We start from the raw sequence: 21,058 nt of genomic DNA, 5'->3' as shown, positions 1-21,058 counted from the left end.
TATTGATACTTTCCTACTAATCTATCCATAACTCTGTAATGTTTGTATTGTTCCTATCCTATTTCATAAATGGATGTATATTTATTATTATGTATTTCCTACAACAACCATTGAGAATAGTTAATGATTATTCAATTGGTCACTCATGTATAGCTCTATTTATTTTCTTTAGAAGGCACTTTGAAGATACCAAAGTGTAGTACAACAGCTATTGATAATCTCCTACCTCTTTTGTCTGTAACTCACTATTATTTGTCTATTTGTTTTCCTGAGAAACTATCTTGTAGATAACAATATGTAAAACAATAACCATTGTAATTTCCTACCACTTTGTCTGTGATTTGGTAAGTCCCCCCTATTATTATGTTATCCTTTTTTTACTCTTTAAAAAATTTTTTAAAAAATAAAAATAAGTTGTTATCATCATCAGAAACCAGGCAGTGTGAATGCTACAGTGTACAAGGTGGTAACTGCATATACTAATGAAACAAGAGGAAAAAAAAATTTATTTTACTACCCATGAATACCACAGTGAAAGTAGAGACAGGACAATTTGGGGAGAGATAGAAATTAGAAATCTTTAGAGATATATTTGCAAGTTCACTGAAGATTCTTGCTTTCTGTGTGTTTGAGTAAAGTTTCCCACTGCATCAGACCTTTGTGCTGCTCCTCCTACTCCTCTCCACTCACAGACTTTTGTGCTGTTCCTCCTACTCCTCTCCGCTCACAAGGTGCAGAGTGCGGCTGGCAGCTCCAGATCCTATATCCCAGCTCCAGAGCCTGCCCCACATCCTTGCTGACCTTCAGCCTCCGTTAGTCGGCCACTGGGAGTTTGGTTGAGGTGCAGAGAGACACTTGCAGTAGGATCATGTAAAAGCAAAGGTATGTTTTTGTAGACTATGAGGAGGGGTAGAACTCGTGAAGAAACTGTTTGCAATGACAACCAAAGCCTGCCCGCCCGCCCATCCATCCACCCACCTCTCCATCCATCCTCATCATTCAGCCAGTAGGGTCCCTGTCGCATGCCCCGTAACAAAGGCAGAACATAATTCTTGATTTGGGAGGTATTTAAATTCATCTTGAGTAGATAAAGTTTACATAGACAAATAGCTGAAGACTTGTATATTAAAATGTGTGAACTTTTTCTAAAACTGTAGAGTTTAGTGAAATCACTTATCTGATGTGAACATGGAAACTTTCTAGGAAGTAGAATTCCACCCGGCCCGTAAGCCCTCTCCTCACAATCGCTGGGCCCTCTCCCAGGACCTCGGAGCTCCTACAACGCAGGTTGCAGGCTACTGTGCTTTGGTGTGGAGCAAAGCCTTGATGCTGTGGTGCAGGTGATGGATCTTGGGGGATGCCCATTGGGCACCAGAGACTGTAGAGAAGGTGTCCTGGAAGAGGGAAGACATGAAATGTGCCTTGAAAGAGGGGTTGTGTTTGGCCACAGGAGGAGGAAGACATGCTTTGGTGGCAGAGTGAAGACCAGGGATAAGATGACCACCAGAGGTGGGCAGAGTGTACCTGGGTCGGTCAGTGTCCAACAGGAAGGAGATGGCACACTCAAACTGGGAAGGTAAGGACACTGTGTGAAAGGAGCATTTGGCAAAGATGCAGGCAAGATTCAGGGAAAACAAGAATAGTGCAGGATCTTGGGCTCCTGGTGGCCGTGAACATTATTAGCAAGAGGAAGTTGCCACCGCTGGACCAGAGAGACAGCTGGGCCACCTGACAGGAGCCATGCCCTTTGGTAGAAGAATATAACCTAGATCTCTGGTGACCTGGATCCCTGGAGAAAGCCAGGGAGATAAGTACTCCAACTTCACTCTCTCCTTCTTATCAAGAATATTCATGTCCAAACCCACCTGGGAGCTAGACACTAACAGTACCCATAAAGATCGACCTCTCCAGAGAACAGTGAGAAGGATGGAAAAGGGATCTGAAGGGACAAACCAAAAATAACCCAATGGACAGCTGCTGGGTTAGAGCCCAAGGAGTGTGTCAGTTAGCTTTTGCCCTAATAATGCTGTGTGATGAACAGCCCTCAAATCCCAGTAGAATGTGTGTATAATGCTAACATTTATCTTCACAGGCCTATGGGGTCCCTGATCCCAGCTGAACCCAGCTGGGTGCCTCTCCTGCTCATCATGAGTCTGTCTTGGCCATGGCAATTTTGACCCTGTGTGTTCATTCTAGGGCCCAAGCTGGAGAGCGGCAGCTCCCCGGGGGCAGCTCCTCTGGTGAAGGTAGTGCTTCTACAGGCTCTAGTTATGTCCTATCTGCTAATAATGCCCAAAACACATTGCATGGCCAAACCCAAGTCAAGGGGCAGAAAAGTACACTCCTTATATGGGAATGAGGGTGCTGCCAGGCTGTGAGGCAAAGGAGTAGGTATGGGGAGGTATGAGGAATGGGATCCGCCCAAGTCTTGGTGGGAGGGTCAGGTGCAGAATGTGTTGTGCAGGGGGAGGATTTGTGTAGGTCACTGGGATGTTGCATCTGTTTATATTTCCTTCTCACAATATGCATTCTTCCCATCGTAGTAATAACATGTTTAGCTTGGTCTATGACTGTATTTCCCAACCAAAGGCTTTCCCAGTTCCCTTACAATTAGGTGAGGCAATCTGATGATCTGAGTAAGGCAATGTAAGTGGAAATGAGATATGTGCTTTCTGCTCAAGAGAGGAGTTTCATTTCCTGTCTGTTCCTTGTGTTTGCTGGGTCAACTGTGGAATGGCTGGTCCTGCTGGACCATGAAAACCAGGGTCCAGCCAAGGGATGGCAGAGCAACCAGACAGCAGGCGTGTGGCTCCCTCAGACCCTATGTCTTTACGGTCAGATGCAGGGGAAAGAAGCCTCCATCTGTTTTCGGCTTTGGGTATTCTGGGTTTTCATTTCAGCAACCAAATCTATAACTAATACGAAATGACAGGAACTTCTACTTTGATATCTAAATGTAGACACAACCCAGGAGGAGGTAAAGCTTTTTTTCCCAGCATTTACTGGTCTAAGGGAGCACAGACACCAGAATCCTAGTTCTTTTCCCATGTCAACCCTGTCCAGTTTTTGGAAAGTGGTCTCACGGAGATAACTGACGAAGCAATCTCCCTCTAGCGGAGGGACAAGTAATGTTGGAGGGACAGGCAGAGCCAGGGCTTGTTCTTTAAGCCAGCTGGGGGCCTGCGGGGCAGGGAGGGCTGTTTGCCTCCTGTCTGAATGCATCCCACAGCGAGGCAGAGGCAGAGGGCAGGGTTCACACCTGGGCCAGATGGGTTCCAAAGCCCTCCACTGCATTAGACCAGAGGGCTCAGCGACTTAACGTAGGGCAGTTTTGCCAAACTAGACCTCTCTGGACATCCATGGATGTGGAAGCCACACCCTGACAGTGAGAGGACTGCTGTGGTGCTTTTATTATTATTATTGTCTCTTTTTTTGAGACAGGGTCTTGCTATGCAGTTCAGGCTGGCTCTGAGCTCACTTTGTAGCCCAGGCTGGTCTCAAACTCACAATGATCCTCCTGCCTCAGCCTCCCGAGTGCTGGGATTACAGGCATGCGACACCAAGCCCAGCTATTTTATTATTTAAAATGTTATTCTTTATTTGCTATTTAAACCATTATGCTATTTTTTCCTTATTTACTAAATCGAATATACCAAAAAAAAAAAAAGGTCAGTCAGCTTCTTAGAAATACAAAAAAACTGTGTGGGTTTTTAATAATTTTGAATTTTATAGGTCTTATATAGCATCATAAGCACTCTTTATTCATAATACTTGTAATAAGTGTAAATTGTACACATATAAAAAGGTCCTGAGAATTTAAAAATGAATAGGAAGATATTTTTTAATCCCTGATTTGTATATTTTCCCCTGTTATGGATATTTTTATGAGTCTCTTAGTCAAAGTTTGTACTTTTAGAATTTGAGCTTCCAGTAAATGATAGAACACATTTTTCCTTTGCAATCGCTATTTCTCACATAGCTAATGGAAATCATATGTAACTTTTCTAATACTAATCAAAAATACAATGTTTTTCTGTTTGTTTAGTCTTGTTGAAAAGAATGCTGTTGAAATATCCTTGATCTTGTACTCTAAAAATTCAAAATGGAAATCTCAGCCTTATCAGGACAGGTGGAAACCAACAGTCTCCCTTGAATTCTTAGTTTTAATGATATTTTAAGTTCTACAGGGAAGGATAAAGAACAAGCACAGTACTGATGGTGTATGAGTCAGTGGGAGGATAACTGATAAAATTAAACCTCTGCAACCTGCTGAGCTAACCCAAACTTGCAAAGCCAGCAGATAACGATTCCTACACTATCTCCCTGCTTCTGTTAGAAAGGAAGGGTTCTTTTGATTTCTTATGGCCATGGGGAAAGAAAGGCAACGCAGAAGGCCCGGGGTGCTGATAAAGTCACTGGTAAAGCGTGGGAGACAGCATGGCAGAGAGGAGGCAAGGTGACTTGGATTCAAACCCGAGGTCCTGGGATAGTAACTTGACCCATCTGTTCTTCTGTTTCTTTGAGTAGTATATGTCAAATTCCTAACCCACAGGGGATGCTGCCATGGCTTGTGCGGAGCACTTGGTACTTATTTATGTTGTGCCTGGCCCAGCTTCTTTGCTCCATGGCAAAAGCTTTTTAAGAATCTTCTAACTCACTGAAGCTTCCAGCAGTGATTCAGTGGGGCACTGTGAATGATGATTAAATAATACAGCAAGCTCTGGCAGCAGATATTGGAAGACCGGCCAAAGGACAATTTTCCATTCCTGGCCCAGGGGACTAACTTGAGACCCTTTGGCTAAGCCCACTTAATGAGCTGTCCGGATGAATTGTTGGAAGAAGTTCCAGGTCTGGAAGCTGACTCTACCCGGGTTGCAGAGCGATCACTGCCTTACATACTCGGGGCTAATGAGTCCTTGGAGAAGACTGGGACCTGGATATAATCCTGGCCATGGCATACAGGGCTGACTGGGAGAGTTCATTCATAGCCTCACTCACTGAAAAATGAAAAATCCAGGGCAAACTGAGCAATGAACTTAGACTTGTTTTCCCTCTGGACTTTGGCCATCTGGTATACCTGGGCAGGGTGTATACTGATTTGAACAAGGATATGTAAGAGAGGAAGAAGGTGGATAAGGGGAGCAAAATGTTGTCAGCATCTGCTTTGTGATTTAGAAGATAAGTATGATGCCATGCCATTAAAGGATTCTTCCCAGGAAAATGGAACAATAAGAGAAAAACTTCTTAGCTTGAAAAGTTTGCTCATACTTCTAAACCTGTTGCGTATGATAGTAAGAATTGAGATTCCTCATCACAATGACTCTTAGAACAAGCTTCTAAAGTTTTTCCCTGGCTCTGGGCCATATTTTGGTAAGCAGAATGAGTTAGGTTTACCACTGACTCCTTTCTCTCATCTTCCATTCATCTTGATATATAGTTTTTCCCTGGTATCCATGGGTCCTCCATCTGTCTATTCAACCAATTGTGGATTGAAATATTGGAGAAAAAGAAATTGTGTCTGCATTGAACATGTACAGACCTTGTTCTTGTCATTGTCTAAACAATACAGCACAACAAATATTCAAATAGCATTTACATTATATTAGGTATTGTAATTTAGAGATGATTTAAGTATACGGGAGGATGTGCCTGGGTTGTTGGCAAATCCTATGCCGTCTTACATATGCAAGGAACTTGAGCATCCTTGGAGACTGGTATCTACAGGGAGTTCTGGAACCCGTCCCCCACTCCACGGATTCTGAGGGATGGCTGTATATATTTACATACACCAAACTGTTCACAATGTGAGTTTCTTCATTCCTCTTGGTCGGCTTTTCTCACTCTTTAGTTCTTTTAAGATTTCCTAACTGACCGGCCACATCAGCCTTTCTCTTGAGTTAGTTTCAAGCCTTTCCATGAGCCTGTAGGTCACCTATTCCAATGAGGGCGTTTCCCCCTGTATCCCTCAGAGCACTTGGTACAACCTTTTGGCATGGAAGGAGAGAGGAATCAGTCGGGCAGGTATGCTGGGAAATGACCCCAAGAATGATGCTCGAGCTGTCGTAAAGGTGGTGCTTCCCAGGTAAAGAAGGCGGTGAGCGAACCCAGGTAGAGCATGGAGGTCAGACAGAGCACGGCGAAAGGTGCTGGTGATGTGTTCTGTCTGCTGAGCAGATGGGCAAGGGAGGGCTGGAGGTGATGTTCGGGGTTGAAACCCAGTGGGCCCACTGCCCTTCCATGTGCGTTCCAACGGCGGCGGTTGGGATCCTGGGAAGAATTTAAGGTGGGGTGAAGCGAAGGATACATTTGGATTGAACGGACCTAAGAATAGAGAACTAAGCCAGGTGCAGTGTACGCCCACAATCCCAGCCACCTGGGAGCCTGAGGCAAGGGGAATTGCTTGAGTCCACAAGTTTGAGACCAGCTTAGGCATGTTTAAAAAACAAACACAAACAAACAAGCAAACCAAAGACAAAGAACCTGATCAGATTTGCTTTTTTGAAATTGTCTGGGCAATGGGATATACTCACCCTGAGCCCTACTTTCCTTGTTTCTAAAGAAGGGCAATCTGTTTGCATGAAGATCAGACATGCTGACGTATCTGTAAGTGGTGTATATACGTAGTGTACTCTTGTTATGCCTCTGGGTCATGAGTGAGTCAACAAGTTATACTCTCAAGAGATCAGTCAGCTGAAGCGAAATGCGTATGCTTGGTTTTGTGACCGGATTTATGTGGCCCTCCACTTCTTTGAACATCTGTTGTTTTAAAAGGGAACAGCTCTTCCTATTTGTTGTGTACCGGGTGGAATCCTAACTGCTACAATTTGGAAGGATGGGTAGGAGGGTCTAGTCAGCATGGGTCACTGAAGAGGAACATGCTTTTTTCCCCCTCGCTTTGTTATACTTGCATTCCTCAAGAGCCGTTTAGAAAGAAACGGTTTCCCATCTTCTCATAGTAAATAGTAAATCTGGTGGCTGAAGATGTCTTCATATATTACTAAAACTCTTTTTCAGAGAGTATAGTTGTCATTAAGCAAATAGAAACTGGATGCAGAAATAGCTGGGTACAGAGATTTGTTCATGAGGCATCGCATATGTGTGACGTGACGTGGTGTGATGTGAGGGCACCAGGTTTTATTCAGTGTTATGAAGGACCGTAGTTCCCAAAGAGATGAGAACATATTTAAGGCCCAGGTGTGAATCCTGCCTTAACCATTCAGTGCTGGTGCAACCCAAGAAATCACAGTACCTCCCTGAGCCCCGGGCCCTGTAAAATGAAGCTCCTGAGCAGCTCACGGAAGCTTAGTACCTGCAAAATGGGTATAAAAGGCCCCCTTCACAGGGCTCTTAGAAGGAACACAGTTCCCGGCAAGTAATAACCCCTCCGTTAGTAGTTATTAGGGCTGGAGAGGACAACCACATCCGGGAAGTCAGCACCCGCCTCTTCTGATGATGGCATCAGTGAATTCCAATGTTCTTCCATACACAAATCTCAGCTGACATTCGAAAAACAGGAAGAACACAAGAGAAGACTGAGTTTAGTCTGTAACAGTTCTCGAGGAGGGCTTGGAGTCCAGGGCTGGCTTCTTCTCACAGGCCTCTGCAGTTCAAGACCAGGCAACACCAGCCAGACTAGGTCACCGTCAGGATCAAGGTGAAAACAACGTGAATGGTGATCACGGGCAAAGCAGCGCAGTTCACACAGCCGCAGGTGTCAGCCCCGCTCGTCTTTATTCCTCCGCCATTTTGTTTGGTGGGGTAGCAGCACCGCCTGGGCAGACCCGGGAGCGGGAAAGGATGGAGTCTTACCTGTGAGCTCCGGTTAAATTCAGCGCTCATCTCAGCACTCCTGATCTTGGACTTTGCAGCAGCAAGTCAAGGAGTGGCAGGAAGATGGGCTTAGACGAAAGGTTCTTCGTCAAAATTCAACACCACGGCTGGAAGCTTGTTTCTGAATTTCACTGTGCACGTGCCTTGGAGGTGTTTTTGGAATGTGATTTAAGAAAAACAAACTTTCTAAGTAGCATATAGCCGGCTCCCATCTTTCCAGCATTCCTGCCTTTAGCCAATGTGTTGCCAGACTCCCCTGACAGTATTTGCTCTGTGTGGGTCTCAGGCTGTTCATGCAGCAGCCAGAAAACGGCCCCTCTAGCCCGCCAGAGTCAGGGACTCTGCTTCCCCAGCTGACCCCGCCACACCACCGTGGAGCAAGAGCACATCCGGGGTTAACCACTTCCTCCCAGTGACCGGGTACGCATCGGGGTGGTCACTGGTGATGGCTCAAGCCATGTCTGGGCTCTCCACCACCAAAATCTGCAAGGATATCTCCAGGCAGCTCAAGCCATTCATTCCTCAGGAAACGGTCCATTAAAATATATATAACACGCATGTATTTATTCCCACAACCGAAAAAATTCTTTGCCACTGGGTCGAACTAAATCTGACAAGAAACCCTATGAGATTTTATTAGTACCATTATTGTTTTTCTTTGGCGCCATGTATTACATTGGTAAAATGACAAAAAAAAAAAAAAAAAAGGAAAATTGTAAAAGGCAAATATTTTGTACAAAAATACAAAGTTTTAAAAGCTCTTTAAGTATATTTCATATTACTAAGAGTTGGCCTATATATCTGTGTATCTGCATAGTTTCCTATATTCGGGATTTTAGAAATGTTAAGGTACTGTTCACACAGTGTATATTTTTCTTCCCAAAGCTCAGCAACCAATGGTGGTCTTTTTCCGACTAGAGCATTTCATACTTTGGAAGATATCATTTGTGTAATTGCACAGTTATTGGCTGAGAAAAATCGATGTGATTCAGTCCATCTGCACACTGAAAATCAACATGTCACACTGGGGGAACGTATTGGTTCCCAAGTTCTTGGGTAATGGCAAACGAACAGCAGCCATCAATTATTTTCAGTAATTGTTTTTCAGTGCCTTCCCCCCGTCTGGTGAGAAGTTGGTGCAGTCCACGGGGAGTATCCTTTACCCTGGAGAAACTGTCAGAATATTTGTTCATGTCATCCCATCATGGTCCATTACAATGCCAGTGATAGCTCTAAAACAGAGATAAAAACTGGTGTTAGTTTTGCTTGAAGAATGAAGTTAATGCACAATTCAAAAAAGAAGAAAAAATCTTTAGGAATGAAACCCATCATTCAACAGTGTTTACTTTCTCAAAGAAATGTCTAAAGTTCTCGTTCGAATTAAGTACAAGCTAAATTTCACTTTCAAGGATTATTCTGGGTAAGACTAATCCCTGAATTAATCCCAAATGGCCAAACAAGGCACACAGATGACGTCTGGGTTACACGCCACCCTCTGTCATAGTGTTGTATAGATTTCCACGTTTCTGCCCTCAGCTAACCAGACTGTGAGCTCCTTTTGTGTTCTGGACCAACGTGTGACAGACACATGGAAAGTGCTTGGTGACTGTCTGTTGAGTGGGTATATTAGTAACTTGTCCCTCAGTTACTTATAGGAATGATTTGAGCAAAGTATGTTTTGTTTAACACTATCTTTTAAAAAAAGTAGCAGCTTTATTGAAATATAACTCTCAAACCATACAATTCACCCATTTAAAGGGTTTAATTCACTTCTTTTTAGTATATTCACAAAGTGATGCCAATAACATCTAATCTTAGAAAAGATTTTCATCACCCCCCAAAAGAAACCCAGGACCCATAAGCATTTGTTTTCCATTTCTTCCATCCCCTACAAACTTTTAACTTCAAATCTACTTCTGATGAAGGAGTTGTGCATTCAGTGAACGTTCTGATCATCTTTTGAAGTCAAGAAAATCTCCAAAGGCCTCTTCTGAGCTTATAAAGGGCACAGACAATGTTCTTCCTTTACTAGTACAACATCTAGCTTATTGTAGATACCCATGCAAAAGGTGTAACATTGGGTACCACATCTTCAAGAACAATTAGCTAAGTTGTTGACCTGAACAGTTAGGCCAACATTTATTGAGTACTTCCTGTATGTTTGGCACATTTATTAAAATAACTACTCATAACAGCCCAGGAAGAAGACACTGGTCCTCCCAGCTATCCCCGCCGCAGGACACAACCTCTGCGGCTCCTTTTTTTCTTGGTGGCAGTATCGAGGGCCTACCTGTCTCCCTGTCTTTCTCGCAAATGAAGTTGTTGATGTCTTCGCACTGGAAGTCGTTCCACTGCCCAGCGTAAATCAGCCCAGCACAGTCTTCCCCAGGCCCGTGGCCGTGACCCCAGTTATCTGGCTGTCCAGCTTTCCAGTTTCTTTTAACAAAACAGAAACGGAGTGTTATTTACACAGTAATGTCAAGGTTTCCTTTACTCACGAAAAGCAGAGGAATGTACACATCAAAACTGAAGCATATCATTTGTCCTGGAATGAAAACGTACTGTTTAAAACTCTTATTCAGAATAAGAAGCAGCTGTTTGTGGGGAAATGCAGCCTAGCCGTGCAGGCTTGCTGTCTCGGCCACGGTCAAGTAACTTACTGTCCTCACCACCATGCCCGGGGGTCGTTTTTGCAGCCAGTTAGAGGAGTGACTTTCTAATGTGTCCCAGACTGCTGACTTCTGGGCACAGGCGTGTGTATAGTTGTACATAAATATACGTGCACTATGAGGACATCTCACACGTCTCCACGCACTTTTGTGAGAACCTAGAGATATCCTTATACATTGTGCTATCTTGTCTCTAATATAGCAAACCATCAGGAATACGAAGGGAGAGACCCTTGATCCACATTTTAAAAAAAACCTACAATTATAAATAACTAGCAAGGGTTGCCTGGCTAAGATACAGATGGCTCAACACTTCAAAAAAAAAATTAGTAATTTAATCTTACTGAAAATGACTAATACATTGCACTGCTTTTGCTGGGGCAGAGACCCTTACAAACAAGCTCTCTTTAGGATGAGTTCACTTGAGGCTTATTAACTTGGATGCTGCTGCTCAAAGCAGCACTTGCCAGAGTTTACGGTTCTTGAATCTATTTCTGTGCAATAAATTAGATGTGCTCTGGACGCCATTCTTGAAGGTGAACTCCTGCTCAGGATGCAGGTTCATGCAGAGAAGCTTGTGGTTTCTGCTTAAGGAGACAAGCTGGCCTCTCGAGGGTCTGGGAGAGCATGTGCAGGAGGAGGCACCTCCCGATAACGGTGACTTGTACCCCATCAGCCAGGAGCTCTCAGAGCCCCTGGGGAAGAGTTCACGGTGCCCTGCACCTTCTGACAGTAAGAGCGGCAAAACCAGAGGGCAGTGGGAAGGCACAGGGTACAGTGGGGAAGCAAGGCAAAATTAACACCTCCAACTCCAGATGTGCATTTAGGGGCTTCAAATAAATCGTGGCCTCAATTATTCAGAAAGTCATTAGAAAAATTATTAGAAAATAACTGATGATGGAAAGGCGGTCTAAGCAGTGACGGCGAACCTTTTAGAGAGGAGTGCTCAAACTGCAATCCAAAGCCTACTTCTTTATTGCAAAGCACCAACCCTGCCATTAAACCTGAATGGTGAGGTTTTAGTTTAGAAAAAAACAATGCATGAACATCTCCTGTCTCAAAAGAAAAACACAGCAACACATGCACCACGGAGGAAACCATCAAGTGGTCAGAGTAAAAGCGGGATGACACTGAGAAGGGCGAATGAGAGACAGTCCCTCACTCACACACCGCAGGTCTGTGCTGTGCGACCCCTGTGTGCCGGGTACGACCCAGGGACGGTGACACCGTACAGGGAGCAGAGCTCTCATGGACTTAAATAACAGGCAACACAGAGGCATTCAGAATCCCAGACTAGAGATGCCAGACGGGGATGAAGCTGGAAGGAAACGCGGTTGGCTTTCACGTTTGCGGTCTTGTCCATTCCTGTCCAATCTGCTGGTCACACCTGGAAATGTCAGAGATGTCTGAAAGGTCGGATCTTTTTAATGTCCTTTCTGTTCATTTCTGCCAGTGATGGGGAGGAATCCATTCCAGTTTTGTTTACAGAATTTGAGATCTGTGACTCCTGAATGTGTAATGATGGGACTTTTGATAATCTTACTTTCTCTGTTAACCAGCACACTGTGGAGATATGGCTTCTTTGGATTTAGAACATGCATTTCCCTTAAAGTCATTTTAAATGAAGGAGATAAAAGCAATTTACGAACTAGAAGATAACTAAGTGATAAGAAGAGAGATAATCTTTGTCACCCTTCTCCATTTGGTCGTCCATGCACAGGAATCCTTCACCTACAGTCCTCAAAGCCTTCCTTAGGACTACAAATGGAATGCAGTTTTGTGGGGGCGGGATGTGGGGTACCCCAAGGCCAGCCACAGAGTGACTTCTTCCTGCAGACCGAACACCTAGGGCTCCAAGCATCTCTCTGGAAAAGCTAAAATCCCAGGGAGTGATGTGGCAAAACCTCTGCCTGAATGCTCATCACACAAGAACACAACAGGCCGCATGAACAGTTGTCTACAGAAAAGACTATCTGCTTAATGACGAGTTAGTGTCATATGCACTTCTAAGTACACCAGGAGCCCTGGAAACACCAGACTGAGAGCTCCCGTGAGCTGTAAATGTGCAAGCACAGCAGCTAGTGGGTGTGGAGCACCCCAGGACTTGGGGTGATCCCAGTGGAAGCTCTCAACCTTGGGGCTAGCTTCTTTCAGATTCACAACCTAGTACACACATTTCCTCATCCACCGTAAGACTGACCGAGGCTAAACATGGCTGGGAAGCATCTGCTCACAGGGCTTGGCCTCAAAACAGGAAAATGATAGTGGTGAGAAATGTTCCTCCGCAGCAGGATGTTCTCCCACTACAGTGTTTGTGTTGTGGAAGATTCTTCTCCCAGGGCCCGATTGCAGGCCACGGGGGTGGAAACGTGACATGTGGGCCAGCTGGGTGGTTATCGAACTAGAGGACACTGAAGTCCTTTCTGTTCCGAGGCTGTGTACTATAAAAACACAATGAGTGACACGACATGGAGCCATCTGCAGAGACAGAAGAGCAACCCATGCTTTATCTGTGTGATATAAAGATAAAGGCTGTTGGGCTCTTGCTCAAAACTTGACAGCATATTCCTATCAGACGTCATCTGTGCACAGGAGGAAGACAGGAAACGCGAGTGTGCTCTGGGAACCCCTCAGAAAGACGTCACCTCTCTGCTGATCTGAGAGGGCAACCGTGAGCAGGGTGGGTGAGAGAGGCCTTACTGCCCTGAGCAAGTGGGCAGGGCCAGCCTCCTTCATGCAGCGGGTTTTGCCCAGCGCAGGGGAATCTATCAGTGGTGACAGCCTGCCAAACAATACCCCCACATTTATTCCAAGTCCAAGCTTGGGTTAATGTGCTTTGTCTCACCAGTTCTATTTCACTGCTTCCTGCTCTGTTTCTTTCCTCCTGCTTAATTGTGACTCTGTGTGTGCACATGCAGGTGGGATGCTCAGGACTGAACCCAGGGCCTTACACGTGCACTTTCTGCTCAGGCATTAATCTGCTCGTCTTTTTCCTACCGTTGTATAATGGAAGCTTAGATCACTGATTTTCAACCTTTAGAAATTACTATTATTTTTTTTGTACCAGAAATCGAACTCAGGACCTTGCACTTGCCAGGCAGGCGCTTAGGCCACTAAGCTGTATCCCCGGCTAGAAATTATTTCTAATACATGTACTTTAAGGCTATAAATGTCCCTCTAAGCACCGTTTTAGCTGCACCCCGTAAATTTCTGACATGTTTTTCATTTTCAGATTTTTTTTTATGGTTTCTTCTTTGATCCATGATTTATTACCTCATTTCCAAATACTTAGGATGTTACAGTAGTATCCTGTTATTAATTTCTATTTATTTTTGGCCAGGGAACATACTTTATATAAGCTTACTGAGATTTGCTTTATGGCCCAGTATATAGTCTGTCTTGGTGAATGTACTATATGTACTTGACAAAAATGCATATTTGCAGTTGTTGAGTGAAAAGTTCCAGAATATTAATTAGTTAAGTTAACTGATTGAGACTACTATGTCCCTATTGAATTTTCCATCTCCTTGTTCTATGGATAACTCTTTGAAGCCATGGTCTCTGCTCTGTCCATATTTGGGCTTGGAACATCCCCTTCCTTGAGACCTGGTCTTGGAAATCAGCCTTTTCTATGTAAACAGAAGAACACCTCTCACTCACACTGCTGCCCCACCCCTCAAAAATGCCCTGCAGGCCGGCAGAGCCGCTGCTCCAGGATCATTCAGTGACAGTCGTCACAGGACCCTAAACTGACCTAAATCTGTCATCAAAGGCTGCTGCTGGCAGGAATGGAGTTGTCACAGGTCTGCGGTCACATGTGAAAAATAACAAGTGTGTGTGTGAATGCAGGATGAGCAGCTGTCTTTTCTTGGAGAAGACTATATGTTTTTAATGCCCAGACTAGCTGGTAGGTCATGTTTAAAAACTATGTCCTCTATCAGCAGACTCAAGTCTCAGCGGTCTCATGACCTCCCGTCTCCGGGCCGAAGCTGCACCGGTATGGGGACCTGGCCCCAGCACCGTCTCAAGCCATGCAGCCTGCCTTCCCCATGCCGGTCCTGTCCTGCCCCAGGGCAGCAGCGGGGCGAGTGCGGCCAGCCAGGCTGTGCCTTCCGTGGGAAATAAACCTTGTTTGGGTCTGGGCGTGCTCTTAGCCCCTGGTACCTGTTCCATGTTGCTGCTGCTTTTTGTCTGCTTATTCCTTATCAACCAGGCTTTGCATAAATAACTGTGAGGTTGAAAGGCACAGGAGAGAGCTGTTTATCCCGGTTCCAATTTAACAGTAACGACAAAGCCCTTAAGCAATTTCAAAAGGGCCGCGTGTGCTGGGGGCACAGGCTAAGAGGAAAGCTGGCACTGAATTCTTCCGTGGCTCAGGCAAGGTCTGGGATGGTGCCCAGGTCACTGACTGACGGTTTGGGGGAGAGTTTAAGAGGACTGGTATTAATCCTCATTTGAATGTTTCATAAATTCAGCTGAGAAGGCTTCTGGTCTGGGTTTTTCTTTGTTGAGAGGGTTTTGCTGACTTCTTCAGTCTCCTTACTTGTTACTGGCTTGTGTAGGCTGTCTCTTTCTTCTTAGCTCAGTCTTGGTAGGTTGTATGTTTCTAGAAAGGTATCCGTCCTAGGTTATCGGGTCTGTTGGCATATCATTGTTCATACTAGTCTCTTATGATTGCTAGCTCAGAAATCATGGCTGGCAGTAGGAGAAAAGGAGGTGGACGGGTCAGTGCTTAGAGGCCTCAGAAACAACGTACAGATGGGCCTGAGCAGATGGAGAAGTATTTGGGCAGATTATACTGGTGGGAGACTGCCGAGCACTGGAAGCCTGGTCTCCATTCCCAGGACACGACAGGGAATGTTCTTGTCTTCTTCACAAAGCTGTTTTGAGACTTGAGTGGGAACTGTGGTTGCACCTCAGCCGTGTGATGGTACAATACTGTGTGTAAATTCTAGATAGTCGTATTCCACTGTGGTAATAGTTGTGACTATGACAATACTAGTAACACTACCAGGGCTTGCAGGTGAGATTTCTTAAGAATCTCTCATGTGCAAAGTCCCATACTAAATGCTACATATAGACATACACATCACATGTAACTTTCAAAATCCTGACACACTCACTTGCTTCGAATTCCACTTATCCACGGCCTCACAGAGGTCTCGCAGCCTAGTACCCAGCCCCGCCCTGACTGCACGGCTCTCTCTGGTGTGCGCAGTGATGATTACATACATGTTCAAGTCAAATGAGCCTTCAACTCTGAGGCCTGGTACATACCTGCCCAATTTCTTCTTGCTCTTAGAATCTGACCTGCACATTTATACATGGATGGAACCCTCTGGGTGGAAATGAGGTGCACGGTCTGGCTGGGCTGGGGATGAGTTCCCAGTCAGGGTTTGGGAGGGTAATCTCCTTGGGGGCGGGGACCGATGCTCGCATTTTCTCCCCAATCACAGAATTCTTGCTGGATCCCAAGCAAAAGGAGCAAAGTTTCACCTAGCAGAGCTGCTGAAGACAGTAATGTTCCAGCTCCATCCACTTCACATGGGCCGGTCCAGTTTATTTTAGAGGAAGGCTTGCAGTGGAATTTCTTAGTCTGTTTTTTTTTTTTTTTTTTTTTTTGGGTTTTCTCCGGTACCGGGAATCGAACTCACGACCTTGCGCTTGCAGGCAGGCGCTTTTTGCCGCTGAGCTAAATCCCCAGCCCCCGGAATTTCTTAGTCTAAGCCAGACCTCCTCATGGCAGTGAGAAAAGCAGAGGAAATGGATTTTTTTTAGCTCCCCTCAATTCCTTAAGAAAAAAATGTCTGGCTCTCTTGACGGTCTCAGAAATAGGTTTGTTTCTCCTGTATTAATCCCCGCCTCCCATTCCCATCTTCTGCCCTCCAGGGCTCCTGTGATTGGTGCCAACATCCGCAACTCTCCTAGGCCTCCCGCAGCACCTCCTTGTGCTGTGTGGTGCTCTCCTCAGAGCTCTGCAATTCCCGAGTGCCAGAGGTACCAGAAACTGTCCTTGGGGCAGCCTGAGGCTCACCTGGAACAGACCCAAAGTCTTCAAATATTTCACCTCAATACTTTGCTGTTTTTTTTTTTTTTTTTTTTTTAAGAGATGGATTACTGGGTGTGGTGGTGCAGATCAGTAATACTAGCACTTGAGAGGCTGAGGCAGGAAGGTCATAAGTTTGAGTTCTACTTGGGCAATTTAGGGAGACTCTGTCTTAAAAAATAAAAAGAGCTGGGCGGGATGGCCCACGCCTGTAATCCCAGCACTTGGGAGGCTGAGGCAGGAGGATCACTGCAACTTCGAGACCAGCCTGGGCTACAAAGTGAGCTCAAGATCAGCCTGAACTGCATAGTGAGGCACTGTCTCAAAAAGACCAAAAACACAAACAAAATTAAAAAAAAAAAAAGAAGGCCAGGGATATAGCTCAGTGGCACAGCACCTGCCTGGCAAGCACAAGGTCCTAAGTTTGATTCCTGGTAAAAGCAAGCAAGCAACCAAGCAAGAAAAAAGCAAGCAAGCAAGCAAGCAAGCAGAAAGAAGAAAGAAAGAAAGAAAGAAAGAAAGAAAGAAAGAAAGAAAGAAAGAAAGAAAGAAAGAAAGAAAAAAGGTTGGGCATGCAGCTCACTGCAAAGGCCTTGGGTTCTATCCCCAGTACTGGAGATTTCAAAAAACGAGAGATGGCTTTATTCTGGTTTCTACCTCAACCCTCTGATCATGTTCTGCACGTGGAGGATTTTCAAAGTACAAAGGCACCCGTCTACCCTCACGCAGACTTTTAAAGATGGTTTGTGACCTTTCCATCTCTTCTAACCCAAGCTTCTCTTCAACTGTCTGTGTCTCAGAAACCAGGACGTCTTAGATCTAAAACAGCTTCATTTTTCTCCCCTCCAGGGATGGAACAGCCAAAGGCACTCCCGGGACTGTGACGGCCTCACTGTCCTGCCTCGTGGAACCTCTGAGGGGTGTGGCTTCTGTCTCTAGCAAACCAAAGGTTCTCCAAGGTGGACTTTTCAAAGTGCTGCTTTATCTGGTTCCGTATGTTGCACATTTCTTGTGCAGGAGAAGAAGGCTGGAGAAAAGACAGGTAAAGCCCAAACTGGTAGAATTTCATCGGCTTCAGTGCCTTGGGATAGGAGGGAGCAGCCGGCAGCCCTGGGCGGCAGGTGCTCTGCAGGCTCTGCGTGCGCCACACCCGGACCTCTTCCAGCCTTAGGAAGGTTATCCCGCGGTGCAGTTTGGGGTGCGTGAACTCCCCGCGTACAGGAGAGCCGGGAACTTGTCTATCATCTCTCTCTGGCCAAAGACTGAGCAAGGCCAGGGCCACCGAGGGTGCCCTCCCGGAGGGCATGCTCTGTCCTCAGAAACACGCCTGGGGTGAACGCTGAATGTGCCTGCGGTCATACGAGCTTTGTGCCTGTGCGGTTCTATGCGCCTCCTGATTTTTATCTTAGAAATGAAGAAAAACTGACCCCATGAAAAGGAAAGAGGAAAACCCTACCTAATAGCACATCGATTCTCAACCAGCGTTTCCCCAGTGGAAATACGCAACTGGTGCCAGGAACGGGCACTTGACAGGGAGGTCTAGGACAGGAAACCAGGAAGGAAGAACGGGCGGGCGGACCGGACCGCGTGCGCCTGCGCCTGGCCCAGCGGGGTGCGCGCACTCACTTGTACTCTGCGGGCGTCCCGTCCAGCCACTTCCACTCGTTCTCCTGCTGCGAGTCGGTGAGGCCGATCCAGTGGCTGTCTCTCCCCACTACCTGCTTTTTTATCCATTGCTGAAAAACAAAGCAGCGCGGTGTGTTACTCTCAATGGGAAGAGCTGCCCAAAGGAATTTTTCAAAAAACATTTGGGCAAAGGGCCCGTCGAAAGCGATGTTTGTCAGAATGTACGCAGGACTCTCGCTGTCCTTCTTACAGCTCTTGTTTTACTTGGCACCCCTTGGAGGCACTAGTGTTTCTTCCTCTCACACGTTTACATGGGATACCGAAGTGATTCTCTCTCCAAATCACCCGGACAGCTCGCGGACTCCCCGGGCTCCCGAGTTCCAGTGCTGTGGCATCACGGGCCCTTCCCCCGGGCTTTGCGTGCACGCCCCATGTTCCAGAGATGACAAGCGGCTGAGCTGGGCTTGAGCCCAGAAGCTGCCCCGAGAGTGGGTGCTCACTCCCGTCCGCTGCTGTGGGAAAATGTATGTCACGGTTGTGTCTGCTGGAGACGCTTAGGGGAAAGGGAAGAGGCCCCTGGAACAGGGAGGCATCAACAGAACATTGGTATTGCTGCTGACTGGACTCCAGGCTCAGCTCTGCATTTACTTTTCCTGTGACTTAGTGTCTTAAACTTTGCTGGACCTCGGTGTTTCTTATCTGTAAAATGGGGATTATAGGACCTAGGTTGTCAGGCTTAAGGAAGAAAAGGCCTCGAACAGGGCAGGGGCTGGTAAGGGATCATTGTCACTGTCACACGTCGGCCCTGCCTTGTCAGCTTTTTCTCTGCTCTTTCTCCTGCCTCTGGGGCCATGTGTCTGCTCCCACCCCTACCCTGCTCCTGCGCCGCCCTCCTCCTCCTCCTCCTCCATAGGCGCCACTGGCAGCCTCCTGCACTCTGACTCTCCTGACAGCCACCAAGAGGAGCCACCCAATTCCCGGCCCCAGAAGCACCAGTCTGCAAGGCGAAGCCCAAGGCTAGACTCCCAGGCAGGGCCATGCGTGCTCCTTTGCCTGGAAAGCCCACTTCTCCACACTGCAGCGAGTGTAGCTTTCCATGTCTATGTGACCATGAGTTCTCGCTAGCTTTGACTCCCTAGCAAGCACGCAATTTCCAGATGTAAGCTATGCCGAAATTATAGTTTTCCCCGACCAAGTATGCAGCAGCCATACCTGTTCCTCTCTTGTGTTTATGAAAACGAGATGTGCAGACTTCTCTTCACAGAAAAGTTTTGCATCCTCAAAAGTCTCTTTCTCCACCGAAAAATAGTAGCATTGGTCTGTGAAGTTCTTCCAGTGGGGCGGACAGCCTAGGAATGCAAAGGTTTAAAGCACTGGTTTGAAAAATACAGAAAGCACTACGCCTTTTCTCAGCTACGTTTGAGAGGCCAAAGCTGCAGCCCTACGCCATCTGCACGCCAGGAGCATCCTGTGTCCTGTGTCCCTGGGCAGAGGCTGAGCTAATGTTTATAGATACTACCACGGAGCACCCGGGGAGAACCCTGTAATCTGGAAAAGCCTGTGACTGCATCTTCGTTCCTCTGTACCCGGATTAATCTTCAGAGGGACAGAAATAACAACAACGGAAAGCAGGGCAGGCACAGATGGTCACCGTCAGGCTGGGAGCTTCCGGAACCTAGGCACAGCTGGCTGTAAGGACCCAGAACCAAACCCAGGCTCACAGGAGGAAATGGAGCGGAAACAGGGTGGGTCACAGGCTGGGCTGTTAACTGGTCTGTTTTGCCGAAGGTTTAATTCTCCAGGGACTAGAAGGCACCACAACACCTTGGCACCAGCACAGAAAGTTTATCTGTGTGCCGATGGAGTTGCCCTAGGCGCTGCCCTGTCCCCAGGTCGAGGAGGGGGATGGTTCGGGGTGGCGGGCCACAGGCTGTCACGAAGAAGGGTCTGATGTGTGTCCGGCTCCTGAGCGCCGACTCCTTCAGACAAATCAGCGCTGGGGACCCTGCTTGTGTTTGGAGAGAAGGAGGGGCTGGGGCCTGGGGGTGCATCCATGAGCACACACGGCCCACCCACCGGCCCCTGGAAAAGGGGCTCAGACTTACCGTTGGCCTCCGGTACCGGGGTTGGCTCGTTCTGCAGAGCCAGGGGTGCCACTGCCCCTGATGGCCCCGGAGGACCAGGGGGGCCCTTGGGTCCTGGCATGCCTGGCACCCCCGGCAAGCCTGGCGGTCCTCGTGGTCCAGGCACCCCCGGCTCCCCCACGGTGCCCTGCAGTCCCTGGAAGCCAGGTGGGCCCGGAGGGCCAGGGAGTCCGTCCTTGCCTGCTGGCCCCGGGGGGCCTGGGTCCCCACTGGGGCCCTGAGGGCCTGGCTTCCCAGGGGACCCACGGGAGCCTTTGGGGCCCTGTGAGCCTTTGGAGCCTTTGCTGCCGCGCTCTCCAGGGGGCCCGACTGGTCCAACTGGGCCTCTCTCACCGGCAGGGCCGGGGGGCCCAGGCTCCCCCTTTTCTCCTTTCTGTCCTTTGTTGCCAGTTGGACCAGGGGGACCCTGAGATCCTCTGTCGCCTTTCGGACCTCGGGGGCCAGGAGGACCTAAACACACAAAAAAGAAAATGATATGAACACCAAGTCTGTTGTGAACGATAGCATGTAAAGTATTTATTTTTCTTATACAATCTCCAACTTAAATCTAGCATCAAATATACATTCTGGGATGCTTATTTACCATACTGCTTTGGGGCTATTATTATGGGCTGGATTATTTCTTCCCAAATTCATATGCTGAATCCTCACCCCAAGTCCTTACGGTGACTGTAATTCAGTTAAAATAAAGTCATTGGGGTGGACCCTAATTCAATAGGTGTCCCTCTAAGAAGAGATCAGGA

At 47.0% G+C, this 21,058-nt stretch overlaps 1 protein-coding gene across 1 annotated transcript in view; it reads right to left on the bottom strand.

The window, feature by feature from the left end:
• Nucleotides 1-8,372: 8,372 nt before the first annotated feature.
• Colec12 (collectin sub-family member 12) overlaps nucleotides 8,373-21,058 on the bottom strand; it is a 169,538-nt gene continuing 156,852 nt past the window's right edge. The window contains exons 8-12 of the mRNA XM_005373148.2: nucleotides 20,277-20,765; nucleotides 19,384-19,520; nucleotides 18,172-18,281; nucleotides 10,121-10,266; nucleotides 8,373-9,062 (exon numbers count right to left, since the gene is read on the bottom strand). Of these exons, the coding sequence (XP_005373205.2) occupies nucleotides 9,043-9,062; nucleotides 10,121-10,266; nucleotides 18,172-18,281; nucleotides 19,384-19,520; nucleotides 20,277-20,765 (902 nt within the window). The 3' untranslated portion in view covers nucleotides 8,373-9,042. The remainder of the gene's footprint in view (nucleotides 9,063-10,120; nucleotides 10,267-18,171; nucleotides 18,282-19,383; nucleotides 19,521-20,276; nucleotides 20,766-21,058) is intronic.

Source organism: Chinchilla lanigera, unplaced genomic scaffold, assembly GCF_000276665.1.
Source record: "Chinchilla lanigera isolate Chin_1 unplaced genomic scaffold, ChiLan1.0 scaffold00001, whole genome shotgun sequence".
Classification (NCBI taxonomy): domain Eukaryota; kingdom Metazoa; phylum Chordata; class Mammalia; order Rodentia; family Chinchillidae; genus Chinchilla; species Chinchilla lanigera.
Note: the sequence above shows the minus strand (reverse complement) of the source record. Positions and strands in the feature narration are given on the sequence as shown.